Source organism: Sceloporus occidentalis, unplaced genomic scaffold, assembly GCF_023333645.1.
Source record: "Sceloporus occidentalis isolate IW3139 unplaced genomic scaffold, rSceOcc1.0.p SCAF_36, whole genome shotgun sequence".
Classification (NCBI taxonomy): Eukaryota; Metazoa; Chordata; class Lepidosauria; order Squamata; family Phrynosomatidae; genus Sceloporus; species Sceloporus occidentalis.
In genome coordinates this window covers 7,641,224-7,663,452 of record NW_028317016.1, presented here as the reverse complement: position 1 = coordinate 7,663,452, position 22,229 = coordinate 7,641,224, and the positions used below count along the sequence as shown (strand labels likewise).

The following is a 22,229-nucleotide window of genomic DNA, read 5'->3' as shown; positions in this document are numbered from 1 at the left end:
TCTGGATCTTAGTCGTCTCATAGTCAGACTTTGAGGTCTGATTATAAGACGACCCCGATTATAAGACAAGGGGTATTTTTCAGAGCATTTGCTCTGAAAAAAAACTCGTCTTATAATCGAGCAAATATGGTATATACACATATGCATTCACACTCATATATCTCTCTTAATAAAAGATATATATGTGTGTGTGTGTGTGTGCAATTTTTCAATTAATATGGTACGTTTTCCAAGGCGGAAGTGGGTTCTTTGCACCCTCTACTAATCTCAAGAACTAACTTTTGTGTGGAATTTCTGCCAGAATGAGTGCCGAGCAACTGTTGGCTAAAACCATTAGTTTATGCCTAGTAAAGTGACTGAGGATACCAGTAGATTATATTCTACCATAGTGCCTCGAGTCTCTAGGGCCAGTGGTGATTAAGCAGTCTTTGTGCCTTTGTGGGCATCTGTTCCTGTGAGGCCTATACAGCTTTCGTATCTTTCTAGGGAATGCTCCAGCTCAGTTTGACCTTATTTTGGGCTACTGAGATTAAAGATCAAGTCAAGAATGCTGACCTACAAACGCATGAATGACATTCCCTCTATTTTTAGGATTTCCCGGTTTAGAGCGAACCTGGAGCCTGACCAGCTTTTCTGGCATGTGAAATGAGAGCCCTGTCTTAGGACTGAATATGATAGAATATATATATATATATATATATACATATTTCTATGTTAGTAGGCTTTGCCTACTTTCAATATTCTATGCACAAAAAGTGTGTGTATATATGTGTGTGTGTGTGTATATATATATATATATATATATGTGTGTGTGTATTATAGCTTTGAAAAAAAGGGCAATAACTATATAAAATTATATGTGTATATAATGTGGGGGGTTATGTGTATTTGTGTGTGTGTGTGTATATATATATATAGTGTGTGTGTGTGTGCTTATGTATGCCATGGTTGTGGTGCTGAAAAGTAATCTTCTCAATATAGCAGCAGCAGCAGGATTTTGTTCTTGTTGTGATAAGAGCACTTAACTATTTTAGGTTACCTTCTATGTTTTACGTTCCAATTAATTTATAAAGCAAATAAAGCTATATCTTTATTTATTTGTAGCCGTATGAGATTAGTAACATGAGTTGGACACCCATCTGGTTATTCTAGATAAATGTGAGTAATGAAATAGCTGTGTTTTGCTTAAATGTATTTTTTTTAAATGTCATCTGTATTTCTTCTGTTTGCTTTTGAGAGTGCCATAGAGTGCCTCTCCTTCCCCCGATCTCATTAATTGCAGGAATCTTTTTTTCTTTTCTTTTCTCAATTTAATCATTTTTTTTTCTGCATCTTCCGAATTTTCAGATTTTTTTTTTAATTTTTTTTTTTTTTTTACCAGACTTACCATTAACCTTCTTACTGGGGTGGGAAGGTTCACTCCGTCTTAAAACGAACAATAAAAAAAAGGTTAAAGTCGCATTATCCTATCAAAATGCAACTGTGTCTGCTCTTCGGAAATGAAATCTGATTTTCAATTTATTTATCGTGAAAGCAGAGAGAACCATTGACACACTTTGAAAAGCATGGTGAAGCCGGATCCTCAAAGGGGGTGGTCACCATGGAAACACCAAAGAGAATTCCTCTTCGTGCTGCACTCACTTCTTGCATTAATCAGGTTCCCTGCTCGGTTGCCAGGCCCTCCAGCAGTATAAGGGTTAAGAGTCTCTAAGGATCGTTAGTTACAAAAATAAGCCCAATTCTGCTGCTGTCAGAATGTTTTTGCAGCATGAATGTAAGCGGTTATAGCTTTAAATTATTAATCGGCTTACTATATTGCAGTTTTGTGCATAAATGGTCTCTCTTTTTTATTAAAATGCCTGTTAGACACTGGATGTTAACATAGTTTTATTGTGTTTTTATAAATAGAAATATTACTTTTATGATAAAAAAAGGGTTTTGCTGAAGGTATCTTGCCTCTATAGATGAAGTTAAGGATCTTTGTGTGATGAGTGTGTGTGTGTGTGTGTATATGTGTGTGTGTGTATGTATGTATGTATATGTGTGTGTGTGTATATGTATATGTGTGTGTGTGTATGTATGTATATGTGTGTGTGTGTATGTATGTATATGTGTGTGATGACGTATAAATATAATACCCAAAGTGACATTGACAAAAGAGAGCACTACAAGGATTTGTGCTGAAGCTTAGACTTAGACTTAATAATAATAATAACAAATAATAAGTAACAATTTACGCAGCGCTTCTTACAATACATAAATTCAAGGGGTATGACAAGAAGAGAATTGACAGACTAAGATACACCGATCGATACATTAGGTGGAGAGAGCCCTGCTCGCAAGCTTACAATCTAGAGAAAACACAATTTACAAAAACACTGTAAGGCTAGGTTTCCACTTGGGTTTTTGTCCTGCGTTTTTTTTCTTGATGAAAAACGCCAAGAAAACTGCCACTGCATTTTCCTGCGTTTTTTTCTGGAGTTTTTTCTGGCGTTTTAGCCTTTCTGTGGAAATTGCTTTTTTTGACCTTAGGCATTTTTTCCAGCCTTTACAAGTTAGAAGTTTCACCCAGCTAAAAGGGATTAGGATAAATGGCAAGTATCTGCCCCCTGATGTCATTTACTTGGTAGAGTTCTACGCCCCGGCGGACCCTTTTGTCACTTTTCTGTGGTTTGTAAGGCATGCTTTATTCCGAATGTCTGCTCCTCTAGGAAGATTGGCCCCAAATGATGGTGCAAATTGTTTGCTGTTGCTTTTGGCACGCAGGATCCAGTTGATGCGTCGCGTATGTTTGTTTGTAATGGCATGTTTGTTCCAAATGGTGTAAAATTCAATATGAACTTTGTTTTGTGTGAAACTGTTTGTTTCCAGCCTATTTCTCGTAGGACACACAGATACTGGGTCCATCCTCTGCATTGTAACTGTGGAAAAAACGCCATAAAAAACGCCAAGGCAATAAACCCACATGGCTTTTTCATGGCGTTTTTTCTCTCCCATAGACTTCTATTGGAGAAAAACGCCAAGATTTCCTTGCAAAAAACGCCAGAGTGTCAACATGCTGCGATTTAGAAAAACTGCCACAGAGCCCAAAAAAGCAGAAAAACGCCAAAGAGGACTGAAAAAACGCCAAACAGAAAAATGCCAAGTGGATATGGCATTCTGCGATTTCCTATTGAAGAACAGCTAACATCTGGCTGCTGCGTTTTTTCACTAAAAAAACGCCAGGTGGCGCTATTGGCGTTTTTATGGGCGTTTTTAGCTAAAAAAAACCAAGTGGAAACCTAGCCTAAAGAAGTGTTTTTTAGTGGTATTGGAATTTGTTTAATTCTGGGTTTGTTACAGAAATGTTAAATTCATCAGTTTTAAGAATCTGCACCTTTAAAGGGGCACTCCGGTGATCCAGGGAGCCCCCCTAAACAATCATTGCATATAAAAGTGCCTTGTAAGCACTATGCACTGAAAAAGTACTTACCTGAAGGAGAAGCTGCAGCTTCCCACCCTCTCTGTGGAGTGCTTTCCACACATGTGCACGGGGGACTTGTCAGACCCTCGCTTCAAGCATTTTTGTGCAAGGGGATGTGTTTGGCCAAATAATCTCCTAAATGGAAAATGGCTAGGGATTGGGCGAAAGGCCAAATGTTCAACACTGCAGAATCCCCACACAAATTTAAAGGGCTTCTCGCATTTAGCAAGAGGTTTGTTCATATTTATAGATCTTAATATAAGTAATCAGAATTTCCTAAATGAAATTTAAATTAAGATATATCAAACCGTTATGGGTTTTCTAGAAGATGGCTTCTCTTCTCTAAAACAGTGTATCTTTGGATGCATTATTTTCTGTTTCAGTCTCTCTTAAGTGATCAACATTTCCACTTTGAGATCTGTGAGATTTTATTTTTTTTTCTGTTTGCTTTTCAAATATGCCTTTAAAAAGAAATCAAGTCTCTCACTAATAGACATTTTGAAGGAAGAAATATGGGCTATTTCATTCAGATGAATGATTACCTGATGGTTGTCATCTTCACTCATGGAACGAAGTGCACGCCATAAAATACACATCATTATTAGTAAAACAATAATCCGGCGAAGAATTGATGCCCCTACAGCTGGTGAGGAAGTAAAAATCTATCGCACACAATGTAAACCTTTTCACGCTACATTTCTTTTGCATTCATAACATTTGGTCGAAAGAAGTGGCAGATGGGAAGTACTTTGTTTAGACAGATTTAACACCCTAAACTAATATGGAACATGCGAAAGTATTTGGTACACCATACGCCGGTACAGGATTAGCAACATGGTGGCATTCGAAACCCTAATTGGTTTTGTTCATACTACTTGTCTATGTATTTAGAAATTATTAACCTGCAGATTGACGAAGGCTTTCCTTTCTAACATACTATGTCTGGGAAATATGTTGTCCTGTATATGATCCAAATTAACAAAATCAAAGGCCAACATTCTTGCTTTTCTAGCACGAAAATGTTCTCCTTGAGCATAAAATACAGCGCTGTATAGTGTGATATAGGTTAACAAAAAATCTCATTATTACAATAAACTTCCTTTATCTGCCTTTGGCAATCGTGTGATATGTTGGTTGGCTTTCCCTTTTTGAACACCACACTGAGATGATTCTTTATGGCAATGCTAATGAAGTCTATTCCTCCATTGGCTTCCATTGGTAAGAGAATCAGCTGTGTGTGGCGGTAAACATCGGAGTAAATTAGAATAGGGAGCACTAAAAATGCAGAATTATAAATGTGCTGCGTCAAAATCCAAAGACTAAATTACATGAAATAAAATGTCCTCAGAAATATCCTGTGAAGCCCTAAAAGGTAATATTTATATATCAAAAGTAGCTTTAGAAAATTGCTTTAAATGGTTTAAATAACAAAAAGCATGGCTATTGTACTCAAGGCCATTGTGAAAAATCTCACCAAACTATTTATTTAACGGAACAGGCCACATAAATGTTTTAGTAATGGCATTCACAGCATTTAAGCATTGCCAACCATCCAGAATAGCTTAAGTAATGTGGACAAGGTGTTAAAATTGTGATTTTTCACAACCATTCTCCAAAAAATCTACCTGCTGAGGGCCACTTCTGCCCAACACACCTTCTCAGTACAGAGACGTGTCTGATGGTACAGAAACAAGCAGCTTTCATATAGTTCTCAGGCCCTCACCACCAAGTGAAGAGTCAACAGGACTATGGTTGATGACCCATGAGCAAAAACAAGTAAAAAGAATTATATATTATTGGTAAAAAAACAAAACAAAAAAAAAACAAAACAACTTTAGACGCTGTTTTTATTTAATGTTCTCGCTAAAGCCAAAATTTGCACTATTCCCACCGGAATTTTAATTAGGTTTATTGTGCGCTTTTGTTGTTGTGACCCCATTGTAGCTGCATAAAAAAGGAATCGCATACCTAAGCGTTAATGTTCTTTCAAAATCACAGCAAGGTGAAGCAATTTAGTTAAAAGCCTCTGAGCACTTAGTATAATGCTCCGATCACACGTGACGCTATTATCAACCCGTCTGCTCTGCTGGAATTTAGAAAACCGAAGCAGTTCACGGAAAATCTCTAAAGCAGGCAAATCGTCGGGACTGAGGGGGTAGGAGTCTGGCTTCCCTATTGCTACTTATAAGAAAGGCTCCTCTAAAATGCACAAAGCAGACCGCTGATTTGGTTAAATATATAGGAAATTCAGAAATATAGCCTGTAGCGTGTCTTTTATATATCGCCTTCATAAAAGCTTGATATGCCTGTTTCTCTTACACCTATAAGATGGGTATAACGTTCTAAAGGTACATTAAAAAACCCTTCCATTAAGAACAGTTGGGGCATTTCTTAAACATCAGTAAATAATCTTATTAGCTTTCTTTCCGCGCGTTAATAGATCTATTGGCACGTTTCACCTTTTCGGCAGAACCATTGATTTCCACCCAGGGCCGCTTTTTTGTTTTTAAGAGAGGTGGCTAGGTGACCTCTGTTTTTAAAAGCACGTTGTGATTGTTCGTACCCAAACATTTCCGAGCTCTTAGAAAAAAAGCGATGTTGTGAGATGGAAGAGGGACTGCGATGATAATGGACTGTAGTGAGCGAGGGAAAACGCAAGCGTGCTTTGCATGAGTTATCGTTTCCTGTATTTTAGGGGATTTGAGGCAAAGCCACTGGCGGTTTTTAATTTACACAATGTACCCTTTATTGCCTTGCCTTGTCCACAATCAATGTAGATCAATAAGCTTTCTCTGGGATATGCTTTGTGTCTGGCCCTTGGAGAAGGATTGTTGAACGGAATACCACGGCCAGTGTATGTCCCCTTGGGTTTAAGTCTTGCTTTGCAGCTCTGTGTAGATTGTATAGATTTCCCAAAAGATAAAACCTTTATATGCAAAGCAATTTGGGATGGAACCAAAATATAAGCCTAGCAGTGCTAGTTCCATTATCTTTTTCTAGTAATTGTCTACATGTTGTCTGCTAATATGGGTTCTCGATGCAGGAACGTGACTTGTTTTCTGTCCCGATAACACTTAGACCTCCAATTTTATACTTGCACTACATGTGCTACCTTCAAAGGCTCTCCAAGAAGCAAACCAGTGTTTAGCCATAAAGTGTGGCATCTGGTTATGTGTCTCTGCAGTCTCTTACCAGAGCCAAGATATTTACTCCATGGGCTGGACTCGTAGCAGCAACTGTATGTATTAAGAATTAGAAAAAGGGTCTGGAAAAGATAAGATGGCCAAGGAGACATACCTGGAAGAGCGTAATAGTGTTAATCTGCAGCTGCCCCTGAAAGTTCTAAAACAAGTCACTATATGGCTTCATACACCCTGAATCACACGATAGGAAAGACATATCTCAAAGATTCATTCAAATGACCACTGATATGGTTCCCCACATTTACTGCAGGTTAGTCTGAATCCCCAGTATAGTTAAAAGACATGATGGTGAGCCAGATAAAGGAAGCCCTAATTAAGAGAAGACTATACCCTCGCATTCCATTTATCCGAACAATGTCGGCTCCATCAGTCTTTGCTGCTTGGTTACTGAACTGTATGCTCGCTCGCATGTGTTGGGTGCTCATCAAGAAAATAATTGCGCTGGAATTAACCTCTGACGTATATAAAGAAATAGCCTCAATTAAGCTAATCAGAAGTAATTCACCTATCCCTGCGGCCGTAGCATTTAAAGCGGATAGCGATGGCAACTGAGAGAGCTTTTAGGCAGGAAGAAAAGCACCTTTTTATCGTCTTAAAACTGCCTAAAGAGCTTAGACGCAGAAACATGATTGGAAAAACCACTGCAATCAGCCTGGTAACAAACTCCATGTAGATTGGGAAGACCGTGAAAATGTGTGCTCATATTAGCAAGTGGTATATATTTTTATATTTAATATTAATAGTTTGACAACTGGAGGGGTGTGGTAAAACCTTCATTACGTGTCACCCCTACACACACACACACACATGGACAAAAGTATTGGGACACCTGACCATTACATGAACAAAGACTTTAATGACGTTGCATTCTAAATAAATAGACATTAATATGTGCAAACAGGGAAAAGAAAAAATGTCGGTGCGCTAAGCTAGTCTCAGGCTCAAATAATACAAATGTATAATATGAGGCCTACCAAACAGTGTGAGCATGCTGCAAAAACAGTGTGTTGGCTGTACAATGTATACAAAAAACAAAATACTGACATTAATATGTAGTTGCCCCCCTTCACAGCTATAACAGCTTCCACTCTTCTGGGAAGGCTTTCCACAAGATTTTGGAGGGTTCCTGTGACATTTTTGCCCATTCATCCAGTAGAGTATTTGTGAGGTCAGGCACTGATATTGGACGATAAGGCCTGGCTCAGAATCTCCATTCCAGTTCATCCCAAAGGTGTTTAATGGGGTTGAGGTCAGGGCTCTATGCAGGCCACTAAAGTTCTTTTACACCCAACTCATCGAATCATGTCTTTATGGAGCTTGCTTTGTGCACTGAGGCAAAGTCATGCTGGAATAGAAAAGGGCCTTCCCCCAACCTGGTTGGAAGCATAGCATTTCTTGGCATCTCCCATTCAGCATACAATGCCATGATTTGTTTTAATTTATAAGGAAAATGATTTTTGTTTGCAGACTTATTCACCTAATACTTTGTCTTTTTCCCGCAGCTGACATTATCTCGACAGTTGAATTCAACAACACTGGAGAATTGCTTGCCACAGGAGACAAGGGGGGCCGTGTCGTAATATTCCAACGCGAGCAGGAGGTAAGGGACTGACAACCTTAACATTTATTTTATTTCATTCCCACATTACAGGCTTCACGCGGTTTTCTAATTTCTACTTCTCACTCATTGCCCTGTTTTCAGTAAGCCAGCCACACTTGACATGAGTCTGAGCTTCAGCCCTTCCTTCCTTTCATAGATTCTTTATATATATATATATATATATATATATATACATATATATATATATAGATGCAACACTCATAGTTAGCTACAAGACATACATTTATGGGGGTTAAACATAGTCGTATAGCTGGTTCAGCTTTCAACAGCATTAGCAGATAAAATGACGGCAATACTAACTAAGCTCTGAGCTAATGGAAGTTTGTAAAAATAGAACCATAACCTTGCTATACATAATTACATATTGATTTTTGACACATTTAATCCCGCAGTGACTATGAATCATCAGATCAATTTTATGGCCAGTGTAAGCAAAGTAATGTCAAATGTGCAATACCATATCTCGCTAAGGGCAAGCTATGTGGCTTGGCTATATAACAGGTTGTATTAGTTTAGTAAATGACTCAAACCAATGGTCTGCTCCTCTAATAGATATGGGGTGCATTCACTAGAGAGGTATTTGGCAGGACAGTTGCCTTTTTATGTATGTATATATGTATATTTTCTTACCCTTTCTGTTCTCTTCACTTTCCATCATTACCCATGCCAATTTATTATGGTAATAAGTCCTAAAGGTAGTACATAATCTTGTTGAACCATATCTGCCCCGATTCTCAGCAATTAAAGACTTGTTAGGTATGCGACTAAAGCCGAGGCATTGAAATCCAGGTCTTGAGGCGGCAAGCAGACCTGCATCCGGTTTCATACCTGGCTAATTCAGTTGAGCTACCTGCAGGGTATCCAAAAACCCTCGCCTATTTTCTATAGGGTTCCCATATTGCAGGAGTAACGATCCTAATGCATCCCTGCGGTATAAATTCTTCATACTGATTGATGGTTAAAGGAGCTTTCTGTTTGCAGGCCTTGGAGTCTGGAATTAAACACCTGATTACCACCTTAATGGCTTTTTACCTTCTGGCTCTTGTACTTTTTCCCTTTGCATCGACAAGAATTTATTTATATGTATTAAAAAAAGAAATTCTTATAATAAGGCATAGAGAACCTTTTCAGCCTGCACAGCCAAATTCTACAAGGCTTAGGTATGTGATCAAGTTAGCCCCAGTGTAAACTCCAGTTAGCTACAGTAGAAATACCCAGGCATATATATATATTATATATTATATATAATATATATAATATATATTATATATATACATTTTAGTCTGAAATATTAAACGCTGTGTACCACGTAACCATAAAATGCTAGGTTTTTATCTGTTTTTTATCTGTTTTTAAATATGAAGTTTGAACATTGGGCGTCTCAAATTAATAAGAATTCTGTGTTTTTTTTGTAGAGTAAGAATCAACCTCACCGGAGGGGAGAATACAATGTTTACAGCACTTTCCAGAGCCACGAGCCGGAGTTCGATTACCTGAAAAGTTTAGAAATAGAAGAAAAAATAAACAAAATAAGGTGGCTTCCCCAGCAAAATGCAGCTTACTTTCTACTGTCTACCAATGGTATGTCACAAAACCCAGAGACCCACTGTGTCTCCCTTTCAGGATTCCTTAAGTATTCCCAAAATATGATACACAAGGATGCCTGATGGCTGAATGTTTTATTGACTCGTTTAGAAAAGATCTTGGCTTTTTATTTATAACTTTACGGAATAACATTGAGCTTTAATTTACTTATTATACTTAATTTACAGCCAATAAAATATATTTTCATCAAATGTAACAGTAACATTAAACAATATTTGGGCAAATCGTTGTTTTCAGCCATTTATAAGACTTTGTCACTGTGTGTTTCAGGACTACCATCTACCAGGTCTTTTTAAATCCTGTTAAAAATATTACCCCAAACATATCTTTGTGATGATTTAGCAGTGAAAGGTTGCATATTATTTTTTTTCCCGACTTGGCCTGGTAGATAATTGATCATTTTAATACTATTATATACTTATAAATGCGATCAGAGAGGGGGAAGACATTGTGAGAAATAAAGATTAATTACATGGTGTAATGTTCTCTTAATTGAGTTTTAAAACAGATTTTTGATTAACAAGGATATTCACTCCAATCTGACATTTTCTGTGCCATCAGGAAATTAAAATTATCTTTTTTTTAATGTACCATGTTATTGCATTTGTGCCAATGCTGTAAATGGGTGATTGTTCAACCGAACTAGACAGGAGAAAAAAAACTCTCTTAGGAAGCCTTGGTGAGAAGATGTAGTATTGTGCATTCTGGCCATTTGATAACTAAGTTCTATTTTTCAGTATATTATAACATGAGACACTGAACCTTTTGGGGATTTTCCTTAGGGATAGGCTACAAAAATAAACCATCTTCCTTTTTGTGAGCATCTATGTTAATATTCTGTGGGTTTATTTTTTTAAGGCAAGCCACATCTGATTTATGACGGGACAGCAACCTGAAAGGTTTTTGTGGATGTTGTATGAGAGCAGTTGCTGCATCCGTTGAACCAAATTAACTAACTTCCATACTAATCCTTCTCAGTGCATGGGTTGGAATGGTAATTAGTAATTTTGGTGTTTGTAAAGAACAAAAATATAATAACAGATAGACTGTCCATGAACCTAGTGTTGACCCTTAGTAGCAAGTGGCATTCGTGCGATTGGACACTGTGTGTTGGGTATGTTAGGTGCATTGTCATTTAGAAATCCGGTTCGATGATATTAGTTACTAGACTTGGGCGCCGGCCAACTCTTCGTGTTCGTCTTCGTGTGGGAAAAAAATCTTTGTATTCCACGAATATTCGCCCGTTCCTGTATTCGGTTCCAGCGAATATTTGTGTACATTCTTCATGTTCGGTTTTTTTTAATTTTATTTTTTAGAAGGGGTTAATACGGGGTTCGCTCGTACAGGCCTTTAACTCCTGAAGGCAAAACTCCGCCTGGTCTCCCGCTCCAAGAGTAAAGGTCCGTACGAGCGACTCTACTGGTCGCAGGCAGGGAGCTGCTCTGGCAGAGGCGCTCCCTGACGGCGACCAATAGAGTCGCTCGAACAGACCTTTAACTCCTGACGGCGGAATTTGGCCTGGGGAGACCATTTTGTCTTTCCGCTCCAAGAGTTAAAGTTCCGTATGTGTTTTGCTATCATAAATGATTAATTTACACTTTACAAAGCAAGCAAGTGAGCAATGTTGATACAAAAACTATTTTAAATTACTCCTGTAATGCATGATTGTCAATAGTCCTAAATAATGTTCTGAAAATCTAGGGTTAAACAGATGATCATAAGGATCCTAAGTTTTACAGTTCTGTTTTGTTTAAGCATTTCCTTTCCAAAGGTTTTAAAAAAAAAAAACACAAAAAAAAAACCCATACCCAACGAGCTATTGAAGTGAAGCTTGGTATATTAATTTCTTGGTCCCTACAGTAAGTTGGAATACATTTGTCCTGTTCCCTCGAACACATATACTTTTCATACAGAGAATTTTTTTTCCCTTTTCCTTCAGATAAAACGGTGAAACTGTGGAAAGTCAGTGAAAGAGACAAGAGACCTGAGGGTTATAACTTAAAGGATGAAGATGGACGACTGCGTGACCCATGCACAATAACTTCATTGAGAGTAAGAACTTGTCAGGCAGTAGACTTCTTTATTGGAATACTTTTGATTAACACAATTTTTTTCCTTCCGTTTCTGAAGATCGTTTCATCAGAGAAAAATGTTAGAAATATTCTACGGTTCTTTGGGAAGTTACATTTTTTTACCATTACTGTATGTAAGTTCTGTATGTAAGTTCAACAGAAAGGTACATGCATTATTTTAAAAACCCATAAAGCATTTACATTCAGTTTGCTTCTCGTTGTTAAAATATAATATCCATTAGCTGATGCAGCTGGTGTTTTCTGGTTTCCATGCCGTTGAGGGTTGAAATGCCATTTATGATCAAACGATAATGTCCCAGATGTTTTCAGGAAGTAATAGATCCCTTTTAAAATTGGAAGAATGACTTGTGTATGGGCATCTTGGTTTGCAAATAGTTCCGATTACTAAAATCATAAACTTTACATCATAAACTACTATTTTGGGACCAGCATGTCCGCACTGTATCTATATCCCTGTAAGTATTGTTCTATGGAAATGTGTCATAGGTGACAGCTTGGTGAAGTTGGGGTTTTTCAACTTAATGACATATCCCTTTTCCCTTCTGGGGGCAAGGTTTTGTTATTCGGATTCAGTTTGTCAGCCCTGTGTTTTTTGCAGCTCGGATAAGGAATAGTCTATACGGTTTCATTTTATTAGGATTGAATTCTTCTTTCTTCCAATTTTCATGGCGTTGTAAAATGTATATAGTCAATAAAAGCACACTTGCTTTCTCAGTGGAGCTGTCCACAATCCCGGTTCTGAAATACAATATCAAAGGGAAAGAGCGAGGAACTATGACGTCTGCAAAGAGCTGATGAAAGGTGATGTAAGTGACATTGAGTTTAAAAAAAATTCTTCTGTTGGTAAACTTTCATTTGTGGTCCTTTCCTCCTCATTGCTTCTGGAATTCCGCCCATGAATATTTTTTGGTTACTGCTTGAACAGAATAAAAACAGAGATATGTTGTTACAATGGAATATGTAACACAGAAGAGTCTTTTGCTTAATTTAAAATCCCTAATGCACCAAATTATACAGATTCTGTGCAGATGTGCCAAATAGGCCGGTGAGACACTGTTTCAAATACTTTATTATTATGTCCTTAATATGTGTACAGATCTTCATTTCATAAATGTAATAACGTTAGGTGGTTTCAAGCTTTTTGTTTCATGAGGCTGCATCCACTCTATTGTTGTCACATGATAACCCTTGGTGGTCCCCATTATGGTTTTCTACAGATGGCTCAGCCAAAGGCACATATAGGTCTACAAGTAAAGTCAACCTCTTGACAGCAGAGTGGCTGTTTTGCTCTTGCTTGTCAAAATTGTAAGATTCGATGCTTGCCAAACCTTTCTATTTCCCTTAAATTAAAGGAAAAAGCTGCAGGGAGGTCACAGAATACAGACAGTTTGTTTTTTTTCTTCCATTCCGATTCACCGAAGGGATGGGTATCGTCTTGGAGCCGTTCCACATAACAGATGTGACTGCTGAGCCTAAGCTGCTGGATAGGACCGAGTGTGATGAAGCTCATCTCCGCGTCCTGCCGTCTTTTTTCCCCCAGGGTGACAGCTTACAGAGAAATCCTGCTAAATCTCAGATAGATATAGGACAGCCAGGGCAGGGGGGATGCGTGCCGCAGCTTGGTGACAGGCACATTTTTTAAATTATCCTCCAGTCAGTACTGTATACTACAAGCTCGCTCAGGAACATTCAGTCGACGGCTCACAAATTTTACCTTCCGCTCTTTTATAATCATATTTAGCCTTTTAAATCTCCCTGGATTTGATACAATTTGTATGGAAATTGTTTCCTTCTATAGTGCCACATGCCATCAATTTATGAAGGTAGTAAAACTTTTCTGCACGTGCCTTTTATACATCCATCCCTGTATTGTCTGATATATTTTGGCCGCATTATGGTGTTCTAGTGCAAGAGCATCGTCGTGTTAATAGACTTTTGAGGTAATGGTTAAGGGAGCTATCACAAAGATCTACATTTGGGGTACTAGAAAACCTTTCAATTTATTTGATGGTTTCCAAAATACCATAGAAATCTCACGGTTAATGCTTTTGTTTAACCAGAGTATAGGTTATTGGAGAAACAACTCAAAGATTCTAAATTTGTTGTATCAGAGATTGCAATTCAACCTTTCAGAGAAAAATTGGTAGGTGTGAGTGTATGTGTGAGTGTATATGTGAGTGTATGTGTGAGTGTATGTCAAGCTCATAGCCATGCAGTCCGTATTTACAAACATTGGTGAACAAATGGGTCGTTCTAAATGGCTCGGTGTCATATGTATAACCTTATCGAGAGTTTCAAGATGTGCTAGAGAAGATTTGTCAGTGTTTTGTAGACATCTTTTGAGATGCAACAGAACTTGTACTAAAGTACGATGAATTATAATGGATTTGTGATGTAAACCAAATTTCATATATAAAATATAAAACCTTATATAAAATGACTAACATCTGAGTTCCTCTAAAGCAATTTATTTAAAAGCAATATGTCCTGTAGGAACATGAAAACAATTGCAAAATCAGTGTAGTTTGTCCTCTTCCTAGTGTGTGTGTATGTGTGTATATATATATATATATATATATATATATATATATATATATATATATATATAATAATTTACACTATGAAGGAGACATACCAAGACATTTTTGGACAATGCTTTGGTTCCAACTTTGTGGGAACAGTTGGAACCAAAGCACATCCAAAAATGTCTCCATATAGACATGGTTGGATGAGTTTGGTGTGGAAGAACTTGTCTGTCCCGCACATAGAGCCGACTATAACCCCATGGAACACCTTTAGGATGAACTGGAACAGAGATTGCAAAATGATGGAGACCATAACTTTGAATTCTCCTGAGTTTTTCAAAAATACATCAGGAAGCTATCGCTTGGCTCTGTCCTTATTATAAAATGATATGTATTATTGCAAAGTTCATTTAAAAATACTTGGTTTAACAAGCCACCCCCTTGCTTTCCATTTTCAGCACAAACAACATAAACAGTTTTCCTAGTTTTAAAGCCATTCCAGTCCTTTGCGGGATAAACTATAAGCGAGTGCCCCAATTTCTAGGAGATTGAAGGTATGCATAATAACTGGGCTTATGGCACAATAATCTGTTTAAACAAGAGAAAAAGTGACAGTATGTTTCGAAGTCTCATATTTAACAATGCATACAAAAACCATCTTGCCCTAAAAGAGTTAATGACTTCTCACATGTCTACTGCCACCATAGCGGAACACGGGGACAATAAATGGTTTGGCTTTTCAAATGAATTCTTTATAGACACTGGCGATATCGCAAGCACTGGTGTGCAGGCAAAACTCATGAACGGCAATGACTCCCAAGAAAAGGAATCTCATGGCCCTTAGAAAAAATGACTTTTCTTTATGCATGCCTCTGAATGGACTGGAAGGGAGATTGAGGGGTGGGTAGGGCTAAGCATTTGTGCCTCATCCTCCAATGTAAATTAGTTTGTTCAAGTCTAGCCAAGGAAGAGTCCTAGAGGCTTGAGCTGAATTCCTATGTGAATTTACATAAAAGTATTGAAGGCCTATCATGCAAGTGATATAACATATATGTGCAAAATACACAGAACTAATACTTTTAAAGCAACATGCTTTGTTGCGTCATAGACATAATAAAAAGAACCCAGCTGTAACTTTGAATGAATACATACACTTTTGTAATGATCCAGCTTACAATAATTTCCCGATGGCGTTCGTGGAAAATACGTATCAAGAAGGCCCACCATGGTTTAACTCCATGAGTCCAACTTCATGAGTTTAGCGGACTACCTGGGAACTGACAGATCCACTTTGGGACATGGTGAGGTCTGCCACAATTAACATATCCTCAACCCCTTAAAAGAATTCACCGCTAATACTTTATCATACAGTTTTTAATATTCATTGTTGTAATCTTAGAATAATTACAAGCTGATTTTTAGCATTCGTTGTAGACTTGAAATAAGAGACTTGTACGTATGCCATGTTCCCATACATTCTTAGCCACTTCTCTATTAAGATACAAACATAGAAGAATGTCATTTTGAAGTGACAGAATGAAACAATATTATCTCCACTAAAATGTATGCCTGAACATTCCCGGCTGCGCTAATGCAGTATTATTTTCCTGTCGTCCTTATTGTTGGGACATCATTCCTCATATTGTAGAGGTCTCTGGGGATGACAGCAGCATGGTGACAGGTCCTTGATTCTGTAATCTAAACCACCATGCCTGGCGCTGGCGCAGAATATGCAGAGAAGCCAAAACTATTTCAATAAGATGTATTGTGGTGGCTAAATATCACTTCTGATGCACCATTGATGTATGTTTTAGGCTCGATGGCTGTAGGGAGTTGGGTGACAGCTAGAATTTTTATTTTTTTTGGTGAGCAATGTTTTGCGGCTCTTTTTATAGTCTTGGGTGATTTTGTATTGGGATTATGTTAGTGATGCCCATTTTTATGTTGTGTTTTGTTTTTAACTATAATTTAACATTATGCTTTCTTAGAACAGTGTTTTCTTAGCGAATACAATGCATTTTGTTTATTGTATGTAAGAACCCTAAAAATATTTATATGCTGGATTCGACCCTTCACTCCTATCACTTTCAGTATACAAAAAAGTCCAGGAGCAACATATTATATTATTATTTATTATTATTATTATTATTATTGAATTTTTCAGCAAAAGGAATGGTGTTGACACCGGTTTTTTATTTTAAAAAGCTGAACTTATGAGTAAGTAAATGCCTAATTAATTTGTGCGTTAAATGCATATGTAAATATATATATATATATTGTGTTATAGTATAGATCACCCTCAATACTTTTTTTTAAATATATACATCATTGCCTACTAAAATTAAAAAAAAAAATATATATATATATAGAGCAGGTATTCCTGTTCTGAAAGCACCAAAATTTACTAAAACCATTAAAAAAAAAAAAGGCACTCTTTCGGAAGTGTTGGTGTTTTGTTACGCTTCTGTCACATAAAACAAATAGCCGCTAACTGCTTAATGCTTCTGAAATGTGCTTTTTTGCATATCAATTAAAGAGAGCCATTAAAGAGAATCAAATATGACTGCGTTTCCTCTGGAAAATACAGAGTAATTGAATTTGTTAGCGGCTTATTTTATTTGACAGCGTCTTAATGTTCTTGATCTGACGAGTTAAACTTGGTTACCCCGTGTAATTACTCTGCGTTGCCTCGCACTGCCCTTCATGTTAGACGCGCAGGGAGCGATCTTGGCATCCATTGTATTGCAGAGATTCCTCTGGAACTAAGCGGATATGATCCAAATAACTGCCCCAATAGACATAGAGTGGTACCGCGTTAGCTTTAGAAAGAAAAGGAGCACATTTGTTAAAGGGGATACCTGCTGTATTCACTAACTGGAGTATAATAGATTGCAAGCTTTTGAGACTCAAGGGTGGTGGATAAATGGCACAGCCTCCCATTAGAAGTGGTGGAGGCTAAAGCAGTGGAGTAAAATGCTCCAGCAATATAAACATAGACTAAAGGGGTTCTAGTTGAGTAGTAGTTCAGTATTTACAGTAATAGCAGTCATATATTCTACCCATTCTGCCACCTAATCAGCGGACCTCATATGCAAATTGTTATCCAACATTGCAGCAGTTAATTTGCATATAAGGTCATGTTGATGATAATGAATGCCTTACATAGATACGCATCTAAATAGATAAAAATGAATGTGTTAATGGGAAGCCTATATCATGGCTATTTTATGTGCAAATAAAGATTTTTTTTAAGGGGATAAGTGGCATAATAAGAAGGCGATCATGTCTGAAATGAAAGTATAAAGTTAATAAGGCATTTTATATGGGTATTTATTATTTCTTCGAGAATACATGGGTTCTCAGTCAGTATAAATGTTATCACAAGTCCCATTGTCGGAGAATGAAAGCTGCCGGCTCTGTTGTAATTAAAATTCTGTTGGCGTGATATTAGTTGCCATGGCTAACACAGCTGTGCAGCTCTTAGTAAAAGGGGCATGAAATCTTCTTCAATGGTTGTTAGGGAAATCAGCATAAATTAGAATACCTTCACTCTCAGCTTTGGTTCAGACCGTCTGACATTCAGCTGGATGGGTTTGCTTTGCTCATTCCAGAATAACAAGAATAGGGTTTATGTATCAAAAATGATTGTGGTGCAACGTTTCGGAAGTGGTTTTATAATCATGGAACCCAATGGCTCAATCGGCAAGAACGGCCCTTTGGTTGGATTGGTGAGGTAGGGACAAGAGTATCTTTCTGTACATAACCCCATTCATGTTCCCAACTTGGTCAAGAATGGGTCAGATGGTATTTATGGTTTGACTTGGTGTGCATCGCAATCCAACTTAAATTTGAAGCATCTCCTAGAAAGGACCTCAATTGCCAGCCAGAGTTTCCAAACTCTGGTGATCAGTATTTTTGCAGCATTTTTTGGAGTCGCATTACACATGCACAGATGGAACCGCATGGGAATGAGCCGTAACACATCCTTGTGTTAATTAACCCGACTTTGCCCATGTGAGGAGATCTGGGAATCATGAGCTCATAGTCTTAATCGAGAGCCAAAACTCTGCATTGTTTGTTGAATCTGACGATCTCGCGGGTTAACATCTCTGTATGGTCATGGCTCTTTTCACAGCTGATGCGCTAACAACCACAGACTTCACCATCATATTAATTAATCTCTTCATGACTAATAAGGACTTTGTGCCAAAGCTGTTAACACAATTGGGATCCATACTGACCCAGCTGGAAGCTTCGCCTTTTTGGCACATCTATCTAGTCGCAAGTTACATTCCAACTACTGTCCAGTAGCAGCTTAGGGAGAGCCTACACGAGGGGACATCATTATAAGTCATGAAGCAGGCCGCATTGGTGGTAATATGGCTGTAGACTGGCCTTCTTCATGTGTTTAATACTGCCTATGTTCTTGGCTGAAGCTTTAGTATTCCTTTAGTTGCTACATTGTTCCCCAAACGCTTAAAAAGATAAGCTTTAGTGAGTAAGGACTTGTGTTGATTAATTTGAAATATACATATATACCATTTGTCTTGAAACCCTTTTAATTAAGACCAAAATCTGGAGGGCTAGTAATGCATTGTTATCTAGAAATGTTAGAACTAACCAAACCATAGCTTTGGACTGCAGCTTCTACTCGCTGTCAACCAGTCCAGAGCTACTTGAACGATCAAAAAAAAAACATAGACTCAATTTACTTTTTTCTTGCTTCCTACACATTCTTTTTTTTTTTTTTGTACATTTAACTGCTTTTTTTTGATGTGAGCATAAATACTGTCTGTAATAAACTTGCTGGGTACAGAGCTCCAAGGCAATTTCCAAACTATCATAGAATAACTTGCCGTGCCCTGAAAACGTATTACCCAGCCCAGCCTAAATTGGAATGAAATATGCAATTCGTGGCATCGTAATGTTTATTCAATGAACCGGTATAAATTTGTTCATTTCATTATAAATTGGTAACGTGTTCTGCGGCTCTTTGCTGCTGTACCTGTAGATGATTTGTTTAGAGTTGAAGATGAGAGCATAGAGCCGCGGAAGGAATACAGCTGGTGCAGCTCCTCAAGTTGGAAGTCATCCCAAGGAAAATCTTGAATCATTTTTAATTATCTTGCAAAACATTTATTATTCTTTCGATTTTATTGTATTTGGGTTGATAAACTCATTTCCCCATATAAGGACAGTCTACAGTATAACTTGTGTGTTTACCCATCAGAAAATATTGTAAAATGTCAAAAGTATACCTCGAAAAAGTAGTGGTGGCGTCCTAATGAAACATGTCTTTGGTTCCACTTGTTATGTGTATTTCTAAATGATTGTGGTCCTTTCTTGCAGGTTCCCGTACTCCAGCCTATGGATCTGATGGTTGAGGCCACACCTAGAAGAGTGTTTTCCAACGCACACACCTACCACATCAACTCGATATCCGTCAACAGCGACTACGAAACGTACATGTCCGCAGATGACCTGAGAATAAACTTGTGGAACCTAGAGATAACAAATCGAAGTTTCAGTATCCTTTTTATATGATGACGTTCACTTGTCTCCGTGATATTAATGTTAAGGAATCGGTGTGCGTTGCAGTTATGTACGGCATTACACAACTACCAGTAATGTACCAAAAGAAGTCAAATTCCCCAAAAAGTCTTGAGTGGACTATTTGATATGGAGGGATGGGTATGTGCTACATTAAGGAAATAGATGCCGTAGAGCCATGGTGCCTGTAAAATGGAACGTACCTCCATTTCTTTTGGGTTACTATATAGTGGAGTATTTTGGGCTTTGTGTTAAATTACACACATGGCAGTAGTTAAAATTGGTAGCCATTATTTCAAAGGCTTCTTTTTGGTGCATTATTTCCCTTTGACTTTGCAATCACTAGATATTGTAGATATAAAGCCAGCCAACATGGAGGAGCTGACGGAGGTGATCACGGCTGCGGAGTTTCACCCCCATCACTGCAACACATTTGTCTACAGCAGCAGTAAAGGGACGATCCGGCTCTGCGACATGCGCTCCGCTGCCCTGTGTGACAAGCACTCTAAATGTGAGTCCCTTAACTGCGCTCTGGAATAATTTATACTTTAGCCTACAAGTAAAATGCCTTTTAGTACAGTTTATACTCAACTTGCTTGATTAGTTTAATTTACTACATAAAGTAACGTAAGGATGTTTTGCTTTACTGAGAGGGTGGTAGATAAATGGAACTGCCTCCCAGCGGAAGTAGCAAAGGCTATTGCAGTGAGGAAATTTTAAACATGCATGGGGTAGAAATAAAACTTGTTCCTGACAGATCCACTATCGATAAAATGTTCAATAGAAAAATGACATCAGACAGTTTATGGTCTACTCCCGAAAAGTCTTAAGCTTGAATAAGTACAGATCCTTTGTTAGATTAACACAGAACAATGTCCTTTCATAATACTCTTGTGAGACCATAACCATGGCTCCATTAAATGTGTCCTTTTGAAATGGTTTATAAATTTGCCTATTCTCACTGGCAGGTGAAGAACTTTATACGGTATTGTTAAGGGTAAAGAGAGTGGCCGGCGCTAGAAGAAAGCGTTCCTTAATTGACTGAGACAGCAGTGTATAACCGTACAGGCGACATTAGTTGGTTCAGTGAAGCAGCGGGTGTAGGCTAATGCCTTTAACCTTACTAGAGAATGATCAGAGAATTTAAATGACTTTGGAAGGCATCGCCCGACACATTTCCTTCAAACGTTTCCCTTCAATTTATATCGAGGTGAAGTGTTGCAGAATTTTAAAGATCTGGCCAAAAATACTCCTTTGTCTCCGAAAACGCTGTGTATGATGAAAACATTTTTATATAGTTGTAAAAAAAATGTGAAGTCCCTGTCTACTTTTTTATACCTAGAAAACCCATTGGCTATTATCTATTGGAGAAGTAATAAACATTCAATAGTGTGATAGGAAAGCTTACTTCAAAGTGACGTATCGTACAGATAAGTAAAAACATCATATTGAGATCTCTGCATATAGTCTGCTTTCTGATCCACGTATATGGGGGGAAACGGTTTTGTGTAATAGGACTTGATGGATGCGTTAAGACCACTCTCTTGTTAAGGCATTTGAGTACAGAATTCCACGAGGTGGCTCCAGGTCGCAACTAGATTTGACAGCAACCAAGGAACTGGTCTATCATAGACTTGTTGCAACAATGTAAATTAAACAGAATTGGAATCCAGTATCCGCATTTTATTTTAAATGTATTAGAACACTAAAGTTAAACAATCCATAGTCCATACAGCGTGTGTAAGTATATTGCAGAGGACTTATTTGTATCGGGGGCAGTGAAGTTTTTCCACTACAAGGTCTAAGAGGATCACCATGAACCCCTATTCTTATTGAATGATTGGCTCAAGACATGACGAGGAGCAGATACCAAACATGATATCTTAAACATGTTGAATTGGCAGCCAATTTTAAGATATTACACTCAATTCTCACGGACTGGTCATGTCAGCATTATTGGATCCCTTTGGAGATCTGACCCCATTAACTTCTTGCAGTAACCATATTGTTTGTTCCTCTAATGGCTATACTGGTCTAATATTAATTTATGGTGTGCATTGAGTAAAGTGAGTTGCTTAAAGCTAAACCCAGTGTTTCATAGCCAGTGTGTATATTGCATGTACAGTATATTCCATGTACAGTGCTTAACCCAGTCTTTTGGGGCCTTAT

General features: G+C 37.8%; 1 protein-coding gene across 2 annotated transcripts in view; it reads left to right on the top strand.

Moving 5' to 3' along the window:
* LOC149297907 (serine/threonine-protein phosphatase 2A 55 kDa regulatory subunit B beta isoform) overlaps positions 1–22,229 on the top strand; it is a 121,570-nt gene that overhangs the window by 95,412 nt on the left and 3,929 nt on the right. For both annotated transcript variants that reach the window (XM_089488018.1, XM_089488019.1), the window contains exons 2-6: positions 8,169–8,266; positions 9,703–9,868; positions 11,832–11,944; positions 19,860–20,037; positions 20,407–20,571. In XM_089488018.1, coding sequence (XP_089344144.1) covers positions 8,169–8,266; positions 9,703–9,868; positions 11,832–11,944; positions 19,860–20,037; positions 20,407–20,571 — 720 coding nt within the window. The remainder of the gene's footprint in view (positions 1–8,168; positions 8,267–9,702; positions 9,869–11,831; positions 11,945–19,859; positions 20,038–20,406; positions 20,572–22,229) is intronic.